Source organism: Pogoniulus pusillus, chromosome 11, assembly GCF_015220805.1.
Source record: "Pogoniulus pusillus isolate bPogPus1 chromosome 11, bPogPus1.pri, whole genome shotgun sequence".
Taxonomy (NCBI): domain Eukaryota; kingdom Metazoa; phylum Chordata; class Aves; order Piciformes; family Lybiidae; genus Pogoniulus; species Pogoniulus pusillus.
In genome coordinates, this window is record NC_087274.1 from 8,566,777 (window position 1) to 8,583,644 (window position 16,868).

A 16,868-nucleotide genomic window follows, 5' to 3' on the forward strand; every position below is an offset into this window, starting at 1 on the left:
AACCCAGTTATCACTTCACTTCCAACTATGGGTATACAGTTCTCACTGATCCATGAAGAGAACAGACCTCTTCACCTGCCTAAACCTCACTAGTAGATGTAAACCTACATAAGGAAGCAGAGCTGCATCCAGCACAGTGTAGAGATCCCAGAATATGTTATCTGATTTTCATTGTAAGAAGTGTACCATCAAACAGTAAATTACAGGGGTTAAGTTTCTGGGCTTTGAAACAAACCAAGCCAAACCCAACAACACTGATCTTTAATCTTTCATAGAGAAAAGCTCCTCTTAGATTATCACAAGAGAGGAACATAGGAAAAGTCCCAATTAACTCAAATTACAATAAGCAAGCATGTATCAAATTGTGCATCAGTATGTGGTGAAACAAGGAGAAAGAGCTTCTTCTTAGGCCCAGTTTAAAACTTCAAGCTTAAGGATCTATAAGCCACCAACCCCAGAGTTTCCAAACATGAAATTAGAGGCCAGTGTTGCTGCAAACATTTTTTAAAACTATCTTACTTGCCTAACTAATGTCTGGAAGCAGAAAGCTTCATAGTTTCCCTTATCCATACTTATTCCTAACTAGGAATACTATTTTGCACTTGTCTTAAGTTCTTAAATCGCTTTGTTAAGGACAATTTCAACACAAGCCTGCCTTTCAATGCACAACACAGCTCCTCTTCACATCATTGTGCTAGCTTTTCTTCCAAGCTCCAGAATTCATTCCTTTGTCTTCTTCCAAATCATTATAATCAACTTTGAATTTCTACATTAATAGTGGCTTGGATAACTTGCAGAAAGCAAAACTGCCTATGGCAGACCCGCAAACTAAACTAGACTATATTGTATTGTGTATTATATTTTCCAAATCAATTGAAATTGTAGACAAGGTTCATGAAATCAACAGTGGGAAAAAACAGAGAAGACACAATGTCAAGTGTGTCATGGCTATCCTGCAGCCTCACTCATTACTGCTCAGCAGTAATGAAGGTTTGACTCTGATCAAGACCAGGCATGATTTGTCATTACCAGTTACATTCTCTACTATCTGTATCCAATTTTACAACCAAGTCTTTCTAAATTCAATCCCTAAAAATTCAGACTATCCTCTTTTACTCATCCTCCACAACATCATACCTTTCTGCATTGTCTTTTGCAGTCCTATACAGTATCAAACTTGCATGAAACTTCCAGTTCGGATTTCTTAGAAATTCTATTACATGAGGTTATCCTGATTCTTTGACAGAGGTGTACAGTTTGGGCTTTGTTAGATGTAAAATACAGGCTCACCATTGGATGGCTTCTCATTCTTAAAGGTGGGAGCTTTTAACTGTTTCATCTTTATCACAGAAGGGCAAAAGTAATTAGAACAGAGAAACCTACTGAAGTTGGCTGCACATAAAACTCTCACATGCGAAGCAGAGACTATACTGGACATGAACTTTTTGGTGGAGACTAATAAATTGCATTAAATCAAAATAAATTACAGTTTCTTCTACAACAATTCAACAGATTTTCAGAAGAGCAAAGATCTGGCAAGCCGACTTGCTAGTGTGACACATCTTTGAAAATTAGCATTTAATTTCTCAGTTCAGCACAGGAGTACCAAATGAAAACAAAAGGACCATCCAAGCCCAAGATACTGCTGTAAAAGTGCTCAAGAGTGGCTATGTACTACTGCAAAGAATCAAAGAATCAACCAGGTTGGAAGAGACCTCCAACATCATCCAGTCCAACCTAGCACCCAGGCTTGGCCAATCAACCCGACCATGGCACTAAGTGCCTCATCCAGGCTTTTCTTGAACACCTCCAGGGACAGTGACTCCACCACCTCCCTGGGCAGCCCATTCCAATGGCAATCACTCTCTCTGGCAAGAACTTCCTCCTAACATCCAGCCTATACTTTCCCTAGCACAATTTGAGACTGTGTCCTCTTGTTCTATTGCTGGTTGCCTGGGAGAAGAGACCAACCCCCACCTGGTTACAATGTCCCTTCAGGTAATTGTAGACAGCAATGAGGTCCCCCCTGAGTCTCCTCTTCTCCAAGCTAAACAATTATGCATTATGCTTTTGTCACTGCAGCTCTATAGAAAACTGACCAAAATCACCAAATAGAGAACTACTACTTGCATGTTAATACCTCTCTGTATGTATGTTGACACATACAGAACATATGCAGAATCAATTCCTTTGCCCTGTTATTTTCCTTTCCATCCTGGTATTTCAAAAACCCATTAAAAATGTAAACAGTTCATGTATAAACTACATGAAATTGGTCTCTGAAACTTAATCAGAAACAAACAGCATAAGCTACTAGCTTTCAAGTGCAAGTTAGTCATCAATTATTTAATATAATGTATTTAAATAATGACACTGACACAACACAGACACCCAGAATTATTTTTATATAACTGTACAAAGAAATCTGGGAGCGAAGAAGAAAACCCCATGAAATTAATTTCATTTCAGAAAGAAAAATTTATTAAGTATAAAAAGGACACACCCAAGACAATGCTTTTGACACAGATACCCCCACAGGCTTATTTTTTACTCTAGAATACTACACTCATTATTCAGCACACTCACATCAGAAAATTCCAGTCTGCTGCCATGCACTCAATCTCCAACATCCAGCAACTAGAACTCACCATCTGAAATTCGGGAAGGCAGCAACAATCCTCTTCTGCCTAATTCAGCCAGAGCCAGGCATCCACCATGCCATGCATTGTCTGTTTCCTGGAAACTAATTTTACAACAAAGACAAGTTTTGTTAAGACCAGCCAAAGAGCAGTTTCTTTTTGGATTTCATTTTTCATGGTGAAATCCTATTATTTTAAAACACACCTAATTCACAGCAGCATGTGTTTATTTGTTATTAAAGTTATTAAACCTGCTAGATTTCTAAACTATAAAAATAAGTTGAAGATGTTTTTTTTCCCCATTTCATGCAACATAAATACTGCTGTAAACATCATCAAAAAGCAAAAATCCCATTCATCAATAAAAAAGTGACCTCAGTACAGAAGAATACAATACCTGAAACTCAAGGAAGGAAAACAATTTTATGGTACACTGGCAAAAGATGCAGATTTATAGAACATACCCACAACAGCTAATAAAATCAGTGGCAAGCACAGTCCTTAACTAGCAAACTAGCTTCAAGTGATAGTTTCCAATAAACACATTATACAATCTCATGCAGTAAGCAAGCAGTGGTGTTTATCCACCTTCAAAAAACAAACCAAATCAGAGCAACTTAGAGTGAACACTGCAAAAAATCCTCAGAATAGTAGAATCACAGGATAGCTTAGGTTGGAAGTAGCCTCAGAAATCATCTACTCCAAAATCCCTAGACTAGACTTGGTTGCTTAAGACCACATCTAACCTGGCCTTGAACACGTGTAGGGAGAGGGCATCCACACACCCCCTGGGCAACCCATTCCAGAGTCTCACCACACTCATACTGAAGAACTTTTTCCTAAGATCCACTGTAAATCTATTTTCTCTCAGCTTCAAACCACTCTCCCTTGTCCAATCACCAGACAGACTGGCAAGAAAGAACTGGAAAGGAGAAAGTCTGCATGCTGCAAGACTAAACTAAGAATAAGAATTTAAGAATAAAACCCTGAACAGGCAAATTGGTCACATGAAAGCTTCATGTCTCCCAGTATCCTGTCTATGACATGGGACCTATAACAGATGCTTGGCCAAAGACGAAGCACAAAGGATCATTCCCTTTTAGCCTCCTCCAAGCTTCACCAATTGCCAGCACAGACTTCCCAAGCCACAGGCTGCAGTCTGAATGTCATATTTAATAACCTCTGATGGGTCTCTCTTCCATTAATTTGTATAATCCCTTTTTGAACTCCCTTTACACTTTTGGCTTCCATAACGTCCCGTGGCAATGACTTCCACAGTTTAATTATAATCGCGTGAAAAATTACTTCCTGATGCTTCCCAGCTCTCGCGTTATGAGAAAGAGTAAACAATTCCTCCCTCTCCCACTTTCCTTCATATTTATGGTTCCATGTATCTGCATTAGATCCCTCCACCTTTTCTTTCCACTTGGAAGACTCTCCATCTGTTCAATTCCTTTGTAGTGACTCAGTTTTGTTATCTCTTATATCTAACATTCCATTCGCCTTCTTTCTCTTGACAGCTGCTGAGCACTGCACTGACGCTGTCAGAACTATCAGTGATTTCAAGCTCTTTCCTGAGCACTAAAAACTGCTTTACAGCTACCTGCAGTTTGCCCTAAATGTTTTAGTTTGCATTCATTAGAAATTATATTTAATGTGTTGCTTATTATCAAGTTACTTAATTTAGGCTTATATAATATTTCTTTTCTCTCACCTTTATGTTTCACCACATCAGCTACCTTTAAATCATCAACTGATTTCCTCACTCCATTGTTCACCTTTTGTTCCAGGATCCTTTCTGAGTACATGAAATAGCACAAGCTTTGTCTAGACCCCTGAAAGGACTATGCTGATGATTTCACATGACATGGTGAAAAAAGATCAGTTATTCCCCACCTTTCTCGGTCTTTTAATCTATCTACATACAAGAAATCCTTTCTTCTTATCCCAAGAGGTAACAAGGTGCTTCTGATGAGCAGCTGACTTATTTTTATTTTGGTCATTAAATATTTAGTGCAAAGAATAGAGAAGATTCCCTTTGTCCTTGTCTACATTTGTTCCCAGCTGCTTCTGAAGAAAGCAGGTCACTCAGTTATTAGTTGGCTTACTCATGCCTATGACTTGAAAAACAAGGAAAGAAAACACATTGAGCACAGGCCTTTGAAGCTCCAAGGATAATTGAGATCAGCGGCACCTCTTAAATTAATCACAGTAGCACAGTGAAGCATTGGCTAAGTAGATCCTTCCCCTGCAAGTTTTCAGGACTTTATACCTCTTTTTAAAAAGAATGTGTTAATTCTTGGAGCTGATATTGTTAATCTGTACTCACAAACAATGTAAGATTTCATGCCATGATGTTTTTTTTAAACTGAGCACATACAAGTGATAAATTGAACATGAGCAACATTTTTTCTGCTAATAAAGACATTCTTTTTGTTATTAGCTCACTCTAAAACACTGGGTTAGAACTTACAGTTCAAGTACTCAATGCACACCTGATGAGCCATTTGATTAAAAAACAAAAGCATGTGATACTTGTTTAATAAATGTTTTAAATTTGCTACATGGATGCAGACAAAACATCCAGTAATAAAGTGCATCAAAGGAACATCCTAATAGCTATGTGCGACCAAGCTGAAGTTTCAGCTAGCCACAAAGCCTTTCTCTGACAAGGCAAATAGCACAATCTTTAGCCATAGTATAAGAACTAGTATATTTTAGGTATAAGAACAAGCATCTTGCAACATTCTCCAAAGCACTTCCAGACTCTGGCAGACCACAGACAAATTAGAAGAAATGCAAACTCTTTTTTGTTCAAGGATACACTTTTAGCATCCACAACATCCCATAGTAAGAAGTTCCAAAAGTTCAACTATGTGCTGTTTGAACAACTACCACCTTGATGCCAAACCTGCCATCTGTTCCTTTAGTCTTCTCCCAATACAAAACCTTGAGGGCAGTATTCCCATGCCATTCACTTCATAAACCTCTATTACACTCCATTTATTTCTCGCTCTTTCTAGATGTTTTAGCCTCCCCCTTCACACAGAGATTGTTTTCTGTGTCTTGTGATCCTCAGAACCCTTCTGAATATCATTTCCAGCTCTACTGTTTCTGAAGATGTTCACAGTGCTCAAGACATGAGCACAGCAGAAATTTTTCAAGCAGAAAATGAATGAGCATTTTTCATTGTTTTGTTTCTTAAGTGTAACTTCAGCCTTTCCACATGACTTCAGAATGGGGTCAAGAATTAGGAATAATTTCTTTACTGAACACTTTCAGGACACCTGTGCCTTAGAAGGCTTTGTAACCTGGAAGAAGGGCAACAGAATTTACAGATTTTGAGACCTTTCTTCCTAACTGCTGTCCTCCTACTTCATAAAGAGATCTGTTTCAGATGTTTGTAAAGCTTGAAGTAAGGCTTTTACCTAAAACAGTCCAACAGAGATCCAATCACGTCATCTGCTAATTCTTTTGGAAGTCTTCCAGTTATTCTACCAATTCTAGAGAAGTTGAAAGGAAAAGAAAAAACAGACAGTGATTTGTTAGTGCTGAATATGATGAGCAAGGCTTATATAAAATTTAGTTACTGGGAACTTACAATAAGATGACTGACCTCAACAGGTCAATGAATGCACTATCCTAACACTACTAAGCTAAAACAACAATCTTGAACTTGAACCTAAACCTACACAGTATCTACCAACATAGAAATAGATTTTTTTATAGTGGAAGAGAAAAAAAAACTTTTTGAAGAAATACTACTTTAGAGTCTCCCAAGTCAAGTCTTATCTAAAATGTTAACTTCTAAACATGTATGATGTTTTCCTGAAGATCATCATAGACTAATACAATGCTTTGGGTTGGAACAAAGCTTAAAGATCATCTATTTCCAAACTCCCTGCCATAGGCACAGACACTTCCACTAGATTAAGTTGTTCGAGGCCCCATTCAACCTGGTTTCAAGCAGGTCTAGGGAGAGGACATCCACCACCTCTTTGGGCAACCCATTCCAGCATCTCACCACCCTCACTGTAAAGAATTTCTTCCTAATGTGCCATCCAAATCTACCCTCTTCTAGCTTCCAGCCACTACCCCTCATTCTATCACTAGGACCACCCCAATTACCCATCAGAAGAAGATACAAACATGGCTTCATATCATGAACTGCATTGAAGCCATTTGAACTAATTGTGAATGTTGCCAATACGCCAATTATAAACCATGGATCACACCAGACTGGATCTCTATGTTCTTTATTTCAATTCAGTAAAGTAACCATAAGATACCTACCCTTTTGCTGCAGACCACCTGACAATGGTGTCCTTGTCTTTCAGTCCAACCAACAGTTGCTCTGCAGATAATTTCAATCAGAACAGATGATTCTTATTTAAAAACAGAATGATTTTTTTACATGGTTAAAATTCATTTTCCCAACATAACTTTCATTTTAAATAAAAAACACTGGTATTTTGATTTCTTCTATTTGTCACAGAAGAACGACTTACAATTAAAGTGAACAAAAAAAGTCAACATCTTCTCCTAAAAGACAATTTGGTTTGAAATGTCAAGTACTGGGGGACACTCAAAACTGAGATTTTCAGTGGTTCACTCAATTATTCAGTTACTAAAGTCTTCTGATGCAACTTTTCCTTATGTATTTGCAGTGCATCCACCAGCAAGGTAGTGGAGGACCTGTGTATGACTGTGTACCAGTACAATCAATACCAAAAAAATGCTGTGCCTCAGATACAACCACAGCTTAAAAACTTCAACCATAAATCTTTAGTTTTTTTGTTTTCATTCTGAATTTTAATTCATCCTTCCATCTGTGAAAGGTTCACCATGTATCTTTCATATTACTAGAGAAAACTGGTAACATGTATTTCAATAACTCCATCCCCAAGCCACAACGAATGCTACAGTACTGAGTTTCTGCCTGAGATGCTGAAACCCAAATCATTTGATACAAATACAGTGTATTTTAATCAGCTGCAGAGACTGACATGTTATACTCTTTCCAGTTGATCACAGTAGCACATAACTTTCCCAGCCTTAAGCAGCTTGTTTTCCAATATATGTTTATCTGGCAGGCATGACCATTTCTGTCCAGTTTTAACACACCTACAACATTTTCGATCTCTCCTGGAATGTCATATTCCTCTTCATCATCAGCTTCGTTAGCAGCAACTGTCATCACCTTTTTCTGTACAACTGGACCCTGAGCTTGTAGATTGGCAGCCAGAGATCGACAGCCACGCTGATATCTGCACAAGAAGCAGACACAGTTAATTTATTTTTCTGATTTAAGTTCCACCTGAAACTGTCAGAAAGCCTGATTTTCAAGTTACTACACCTCCCAGTGTACAGCTCTCCACTTACTTAGTGGTTGCTTTAATGGAAAAGTAGCCCACTCCCCTTCCTCTTGACCCAGTTGTCTCTTTTCCAAGGTGAGAAGAGCTAGACATTTAAATGGTTCCTTTTCATTATCTCTCCCTTTCCTGTTTCAGTATAACCTACTTTCCATCACTGGCAATAAAGAGAGACAAAATTCCCATGCCTCAAAAATCTCTCCAAAACTAAAAGCAAAAAAAAAAAAAAAAAAAAAAAAAAAAAAAAAAAAGAACTTATTAAAAATTGTTTTTTAAATGTTAAAGTGAGCTTAGTACTTTCTGACCAAGCTGTGCTCAGATATTTAGCCCGTAGCATAGATACATTCTTACAAAAGATATACTTTACATGCTAAATCTGACTTTTGCCATTGGGCAAGGTACACTCTCCACCTAAAAAGAATTTTCTATGCCTAAGGACGTTCTCAAAAGTTGGGAAAAGAAACACAATAAAAATAGTCACCAAGGGAGCCTGCAATTTTAAAATATCAGTGCGAGAAATCTCAAAAAGACTTTGCCCTTTGGCAATAAGTAAAACCAGACACCAAAACCTGACTAATATGCAAAACCAAAGTGGGATTGCAAACCAGTTTTCTCCTGTGAACTTTCTATCAAATCAGAGCAGGGCTATGTAATGGAAAATGTTATGTTCCCTCTTACAAAACTGTATTAAATCTACTTCAGTAGCAAAGGTCACTGTCTTCCCATCTTTACCAAGTTATGTGTTACACAGGAACAGGCTTCTGCTTGTGCAATGTGAAGAGTCAAAGGATTTGGCTTGTCACAGAACAAGTTTACTATACCAAAATGGAAAAAAAAAGACAGAAAAAAAGAAATCTGCTTTTCCCAAATAGTGCAAAGGAAGAATGTGGTTATTCCCAAGTAAGAAGGGCATTTATTCTCTTTCTTGGGGGAGCTCAGGAGGACAGGTCAAGAGTCAAATAGATTTAGGTATTTTTAAGCTTTTTTAGTGCTTTTGGACTTACATCTCTTTCAACTATTTCAGCTTGAAACTAACCTCCACTTTGCTACCTTTGGTTTCACAAATGTCAGTCCAAGTCGCTGAACGAGTTTCATCCCCAACTTGCGAAGAACCATCTGATTACTTTCTGACAGCTTGCAGTTATCAAGACACTCAAGCACAGTAGCAGCTGCAAAGGAAACACACATGCTAGGAAAACTGTTTTTCAAGAAATCCCCATGAGAACATTTTGCAAAATTTCAGAAGCTCTTTAGAAGATTTGGATTTTTGAAGGCAAAAGCCTTACTGTCTACTTTGCAGCAGCTTTGATGCTGGTCAAAACCAGTGATAATATCCTTCCCCTGCCAAACAGGAAGGTTTACTTTTGCCTATGAAAATTATAATGAAACTAGATTCTGAGAGCATTATGCTAATTCCTACTGTGAGTAAAACATTCAAGTATCTTTCAGGATCTAAGAATTTGCAGCAGTCTAACAAAATCAGGAGTCAGGCAATCCAACTTATTTACTCTGCAGACAGTTTCTGCATACTAAGAAAATGTTCCCTTTCCTCATTTATTTTCAGGCGGCACCATCTCTGGCACAGAAATTTTTATGGTGATGAATGTCCATAAACAGACATGAGAAATACTGTGTATGTGTAAACAATCAGCAATGAAACCTTTCATTTGGGCACATCAAAGGTAACAGAGTTATTTGTCCAGCAAAGCAAAAAAAAAAACAAAACAACAAAATTTACACAGACAAAAAAAAAAAGAATCTTAGATTAAGGAGTAAGAAGTTCCAGGATTCAAAGTTTTCACAAGGAACATAATCCTGTCAGAAATAAAAGTTCTTCTGCATTTCCAATCTGAAACAAATAATGATTGTTTTGATGTCTGGCGATTAGTTCATGCAGACTAACACCTTGGGCTCTGAAGGAACTCTCATTCATGCCATAAGCACTGCAAACATGGAATCATGCTGGCAACGCTCTGCAACCTCTTACTCAAGTCTCATATCAGGGTTTTCAAATCACTAAGAGATCAAAGATATAACAAATGCTTCCAAGTCTGAGGAATTAGAGGTTGACTTCAAAATCTCCACAGTCTTTTGGCTTATGATGTATTCTGACATATTGAAATATTAATTAAATAATATATGCAGACAAAAAGGTCAAGCTAGCAACGACTTCAATACCTTCCAGCAACCTGGATTTGTATGCAGTTGTAAAAGCTAAAGAGACTGATGGCTTAGGAGGAAGAGACTGCAGAAACATCCACAAATAAAAAAGATATCAAGAATATACAAATATAAGGCTCTTCCAAGCCCAGCCAACTTTTGAATCACTAAAATACCTTCAGACCCATGCAAACGGATTCAGGATTAGTGCTTATTTTAAAATCAAGCCCAGTGTTGCAAAAGATTTCAAACAGCATCCACCTTTGACATGTATTTTTTTCCTACTTGGTCCTCAGATCTGCCACAACCTGTAATAATTTTAAATCTTTTCTACTTTCTAACTCTCACAGTTTCTGACAAAATGTTTGCCTGGATAATTGAAAGCCTTCTATTTTTTCTATGCTAGATTTACTCAGTGGTATGTCTCCCATTTTTCTCTGACTAGCAGTCTGATAACTACTTAATATTCTTTCTATAGGCTATAGCTCAAAACATCTAATTTTACCAACAGAGTTACTGTTGTGAGCCAAACATCTCATCTTTTCATACTGGTTATGTCTATTGTATTGTACAGTTGCATCTTTAAATCACTTATTTTGTGTCATACTCTGCGTTATCCAGCCTGGTTATTACCCAGCTGATCTGGCAGTCTTACTATTCTGTAATCTTCCACAGTGCTGCCTGCCACTTCAGTGTGCTGACATTCCTCAGTATTTTCCCTCTGCTCCTGCCCAGCTACATGTGGTGTCATTCCATTCTGTTTGTCTTCACTATCTTATCTCCATCTTCACCCACAGCTCAGGCATTTTGTAAGGAAGCCTCTGCATGTCAGCCTTAGTAACCAGGAGAATGAAAAACTGTTTCCAGCACCAGAACTAAGGACTTTCTTCACAAAGTCAAAATAATTCCATTAAGTGAAACTGTAAGTTTTCTAAAGTAAATTTGCAGCACTGCTTGATTCCTGTGAACAGCAGAAACCACATCTCTGGTGCTTTGATAAGCTCCCTAAACTGACAAGGCCTTTTGTAGTGTTTTGTAATTAGCCTCTCTTTACTGCTATCAATAAAAAGCTAGCTGTCTTTGCAGGCAGTTCTGGCCATATTCCAGGATTTTTGATGAGCTGAATGCAATTCCAACCTACAGCCACACTATTGAGAAACTTCTCTGCTTTGCTTCTGGGTATCTGTCTATCCCTAACTGCATTCATTAGAGCCTCTTCTCACTAAATACTTGTTCTCATTTCAACAACATCACTGTGGGGTGGTTTGAGGCTAACTGGAATATTTTACTGAGAGAAATTAAATCCTTAGCTGTGAGAAGAAAAAACCAAAATTACCCTGTATCACTCATTCTTCTGCTGAGAAATACAACTAGTCAAAATGTAGATAAGACACACACTTCTCAGCTCTCAGTTCTGTTCCTTCTCTCTGGTGGGTCTGTATGGTTGCCTCTGCCTTAATCCTAATCTGACCTAACCCTTTTTCCTCTAACCTCCTTGTCATCTCTTTGACATCTCACCTCAGATCTCTCCAGATTTATCATGTGAGATATACAGGGATTGATCTGGTTATTTCTGAAGGGAGGGAAAGAGGAAGGGGAGAGGAGATGTGGGTCAGGAGCCTCCTGGGGACTCTGATTTTCTGGGAGGGGTATTGTGTTTCCATATTACTTTTAACTTATATATAACTGTAAATATTGTGTATATATAAGCTTGTAAATTGTGCTGTAAATATAGCTTAATTCCTTAACTTCTCAGCCAGCTGAGTCTAGATAGGGTGATTTCATTGTGTGTGTTGGCCTGCTGAGTCCTGAAAACAGCAGGTTCTTTAAACCTGGGGCTTCCAAAATCCTGTGCTTATGTTAAAACCTGAAGATTTTCTGCAAAATTTTTAGTAGTAATATGTATAAACCCAGTTTATGTTCTCCTGAATTTTTAAGTGTCTTCCACATTTAACAGTTGACATGTTCTCTGTTTAGCTCCTGTATTATAGCAATGACTAATGAGATCACTTGCCCAATTCTTTCATGAACTGTCCCAACCCAATCCCTGTTGACTACAAGCAGGGGTCGGACTAAATGACCTTAACAGGTCCCTTCCAACCTAGTGCATTCTGTGACTCTGTAACATAACATTCCCCAGTGCTGTTTGTTCTTCCCTGTCACCTCTTCCTGTTTTCCCCTCATTTTGCACACTTTATAGCTGTATTTCACTCTTTACACAGCTACACTTGTTATATTTTCCATCTTTTTTTCCTTTATTTAATGGAATGGCTTTAAAAACAGCAATTAGGATATTATGAACTTACCATATGGTAAACAATCTTCTCTTTTGCCATGTTTAAATAACTGTGCCTACAATTAAAACAAGGAAAACAGACATGAGAACATAAACTCTGAAGCATAATATATCAAGCATATAGTACTAAAATACTTTTTAATCTTGTTCCAATAACCTGCAATGTTTACTAATTTGAATAGCATAAAAGGAGAAGAATCTCATGATGCAGCTTTATTTCTCTGTAACTAAATGCAAGTCAAGGATAGCGTAGTCCAGCTCTCTTCTCTACACACAGGCAGCCAACTCAGGGAGTGGAGTTAGCCAAAAAAACAAGAGAGAATGAAAAAGCCACTAGCTTTCAGCCAGCTCAGCTCTCTGAACAATCCAGCTCAGTGCCTGGTCACACAACCTCAAGGCAGGTGCAACCACAGCACCTATTAAACAGCTCATGTTGCTTTGAACCTATAAAAAGTGAAGCAGAATTTGTACGCTACGAATAAAAGCAGACCAACCAGGGGAAGTCTATATCCTCCATGAGACTTCCTGACCCTGAATGTCTGCAAACTGAACAAGCCTTGGTCACAACTTCAGACACCCAGCACACAGTAGATGCCAACACTATGGTCACTGCTAAGAACAGGACTGGTGAACACGTGGGAGTGAGCATAGTTATTAGCATCAACTACACACTGACAGACAGGAAGATGCAGCATAAGTTGAACTGATGAGTATTTCACTGCTTCACCCACAGCTTTTCAGAATTCCAGGTTAAACTAAACAAAACCACCTACAGAAATCTGTGATTACAAATATATCTCAAAAAAACTGTGCTGAGGGACTTTGAAGAAACAAAGTGTAAAGAGCTTCAAAAATAATTTTATATACAACTAAATATCCCAGTAAGATTAAGCCCAAACATTACAGCGAGACAAATGGACTATCAACTCCAGAGAAAAGCATGTTACATACAGAAAGCTCCCCTCAGTATGCTTGGAAACTACTGTTCTCAGTCATTTAAGTTTTCCTTGCTTTGTCATTCTCCAGAAAAGAACTCTTCCTCAATAAATATGCCTGGGAGTTAAACAAGAACAGACTTACCTGAAAAATATGTACTTTCTCACACATACCAAACACATACATGCCTCCCATACTGCAGGTGTGGTTAAGAGCAACAAAGGCAATAAAAACACCTTTAGGCTATGTACCCATTCTGTTATGGTTTGTTACTAAATTGCATTTTAGGATCCTAATTTAGCACTTCTGATCAGCTCTACAAGCCATATAGAGACATTTGATAATATGCATTGAATTATTTCAGATTTTGAATGCTTTCAAAACAAGGCAATGGTACAAATACAGCAAGGTACTGTACCAGTATCCAAAAATAATCTCTCAGAAACTATTTCCCACTAACATACAACAAAACTCTGCTTGTATTAAAAAGCCTAAGGAGAAGCCAAGATGACAGAAAATCTGCAAATCTTTTGTATAATTAACCAATCTAGAGTGCCTCTAAAACATTTCTACCTCTCTGCTGAAACATGTGGAAGCTCATTTCTTCATCACTTTGTTCCTGCATTCTGCTTTAAAATCCTCTCAGATGTTTTTTTTCCACAAGGGCAGTAGGTTTACAGCAGATGCCAGGGGATACTGCAGTATCTTGCCTTCCCAATTACTTCTTTCTCTAGAAAAGCCCAGTTATGAAGGCTGACATGCTTTGCCTCCAAATTATTAGGATTATATCCAAGTAAAACACAGCATAATGCCTGAAGTAGGGACAATACAGATTCACAGGATGGCTTGGGTTGGAAGCAACCTAACAGTTCATCTAGTTTCAGCTCCCCTGCCATGGGCAGGGACACCGTCTGCTAGATCAGACTGCCCAAGGTCTCATCCAGAAAGATAACAGCTTTTTAATACAGCCTTGAGAATGCTCCTAGACAAACACATTTGGATGTCTATGCTTACACTTCTCAGTACACTAAAGACAGTGCAAAGACATGATAAAAATCCTCAAAAATTCCACACATTATCAGTCTTCTGCAGTTCCTAAACTATGGCACCTTTCTACAAGTTCCTCTGTGAGTTTCCACATCCTTCAGGCCAGCTTTGAATTCAGTCGTGACTCCTCAAGAAAAACCTAACTAGAAGGCACCACCTCTAAGCAAGATGTGCGAAGAAATTAACCAACTCACAAGCAGGAAAAAAAAACCAAACCAAAACACAAACCCCAAACTCTTCAAATACTGTACAAGAATTTTTTGTAATGCTTTTCTAAAAAAAGAACTACAGATCTATTTAGAGCTTGAGAGATTCGATCTCACAACCATTTCTGATACTTTCTGAACACGTACATTGTTTCCCTACATACTTCAGCAACATGCTGTTTTCAAACCCAGTATTCAACACAGGACATCTATTCTCAAAACACTGCAAGGATTTAGAACAGACTTTCAGATGCTAAAATCATCACAGAAGTCACTGTAAATCAACTGAGATATGGATAAAAGGATTTTATTTTATTGATAGAAGTTTGTAGGGGAAGTAAAAATTAAGCAAGGAACAGCAAAGCTACTGGGTTTCATCTAAACTTTTTTTTTTAATGGCCCTTAATATTTACATGGTTTTGCTCAACAAAATGTGTTACCTGCTGATTTTGGAATAACCAGAGCTGAAAATTTCAAGAGTCTGAAAGGAAAGAAAGTTCTGTTTGCACTCACTAAGGTACCCTGCAGGTCAGACATAACCTTCTGCCAGATTACTGCTCTATCACAGAAGTTTCACAGTCATTTCAAAACCTTGTTTTATAGAAGGAATTAAGTAAGAGCCTAACTGTTGAGAGCTACTCTTCAGATATTCAACAGAGTAAGAAGACCAGTGTCTGGGTTTTTTTTTCAGTTTGTAGAACCATCATGCAAAGTCTTCATTACTTCCTTATGAGTCAAAGCATGCTAAAAAGTGTTTGCAAGCACAAATTTCCCAAACATTTGAGCTTAGTAGATACATTTTTCTGAGGAAATTAAAAAAATACTTTAACTCTTGTTGATAAGTGGGATTAAAAAGAGTATTTTCTTCCAGTATGTGCTACAGATAGTAATGCATGTAAGGCAAAGGTACTGCCTCAGAAAAACTGTGCACATCTAAAGCTTACAGGGGGTATGCTAAAAAGCAAAGCATGATTCATGAACAGAAAACAAGGACAAATCAGCCATATCACCCTTACTGTAATTCACTTTAAACTTCCTGCCTTGAAGGAAGAGAAACATCCAAGGCACATCATTTCAAAAAATCTGATACACACAAAATGATTAATAAGCTTGGTTTGCCACCTGCACAGACATTTCAGTGTCAGCACCTAACAACACTGAAGGTAAGGAGCCTGTCTATTGGAGTACCCAGGCAATCAAAGTTACGCCATGGTCTCTTCGCTTTAATGAGGACACACAGCATACACCAACTTACCCAACCTGTTGAACTGTTGAAAAGTATGTGACTCCCTCTCTTATAAATAATTAAGCCACCTACAAATTAGAGAAAATCAGTGGTGTGCAAGCAATGATGACTGTCAAGTCTGGTTTTGCTTTAGAAATAGCATGGTGCAAGGAAAACAAAGCCTAGTTTCTTAGTAATCACAGAAGAAACACACCACACCTTCCAATTGTCTGCATAACCCACTTTAGCCCGACCTTCATGAGATATATCAGGATCATCTCCAGGACATGTTCCCCAAGCTATACAAATCACCATTAAGGGTGCCCTGACTGTTTGGTAGCAAGTATATCTTCCTGTCGAGCAGGAGACGCAAGTCTGAATCTACCCTCTGGTTGTAACCAATAGAGTCAAGTATTGGGAGGATAATTCCAGCCTCTATGGGAAGAGAATTAAATGGTATCTTTCATTACTCTGGAGCACCCTCTAGTAGTCATACAACAACCAGGGCCAGGGAAAGCTATCTGCCATCCCTGCCTCCAGGCCAGATCTAAGGAGGTAAACAAGGGTGAGGGAGGACGTGCTGTCAGAATAATAAGTTCATCTGAAAGTAGAGATTATTTAATGCATTATCTGTGCATCTAACGATAAAATGGGTTAAAGCCTTTCTTCTTACTACCTTTTCAAAAGGAGTATGCAATACTTAAGAAATTCTGTAGCTCATGTATTTAATCAGGGTATTGATCATCAACACAGTACTTAAGCTGACAAACTTCAATACAGAGTCCAGCTAAACGGGTGACAAAAGAAACTCAGATTTCATAAGATCTTAGTCATTAACCAGTTGAAAGTCAGTAAAATAATTCCTCTTAACAACACTATCAAAAAATGTAGATTCTAAACACTTGGAAGAAAAGGAAAAAAATCAAGAGATCAGCTGCTTGAGACAGCACTCTGTTCTGACAGGAAAACAAAACAGTTTTATGGTAA

The 16,868-nt window shown here is 38.1% G+C and overlaps 1 protein-coding gene across 3 annotated transcripts in view; it reads right to left on the minus strand.

The window, feature by feature from the left end:
• TBCD (tubulin folding cofactor D) overlaps positions 1–16,868 on the minus strand; it is a 126,382-nt gene that overhangs the window by 95,733 nt on the left and 13,781 nt on the right. For all 3 annotated transcript variants that reach the window (XM_064150861.1, XM_064150862.1, XM_064150863.1), the window contains 6 exons: positions 12,478–12,523; positions 9,048–9,180; positions 7,764–7,906; positions 6,933–6,993; positions 6,068–6,142; positions 2,649–2,743 (listed from right to left, as the gene is read on the minus strand). In XM_064150861.1, coding sequence (XP_064006931.1) covers positions 2,649–2,743; positions 6,068–6,142; positions 6,933–6,993; positions 7,764–7,906; positions 9,048–9,180; positions 12,478–12,523 — 553 coding nt within the window. The remainder of the gene's footprint in view (positions 1–2,648; positions 2,744–6,067; positions 6,143–6,932; positions 6,994–7,763; positions 7,907–9,047; positions 9,181–12,477; positions 12,524–16,868) is intronic.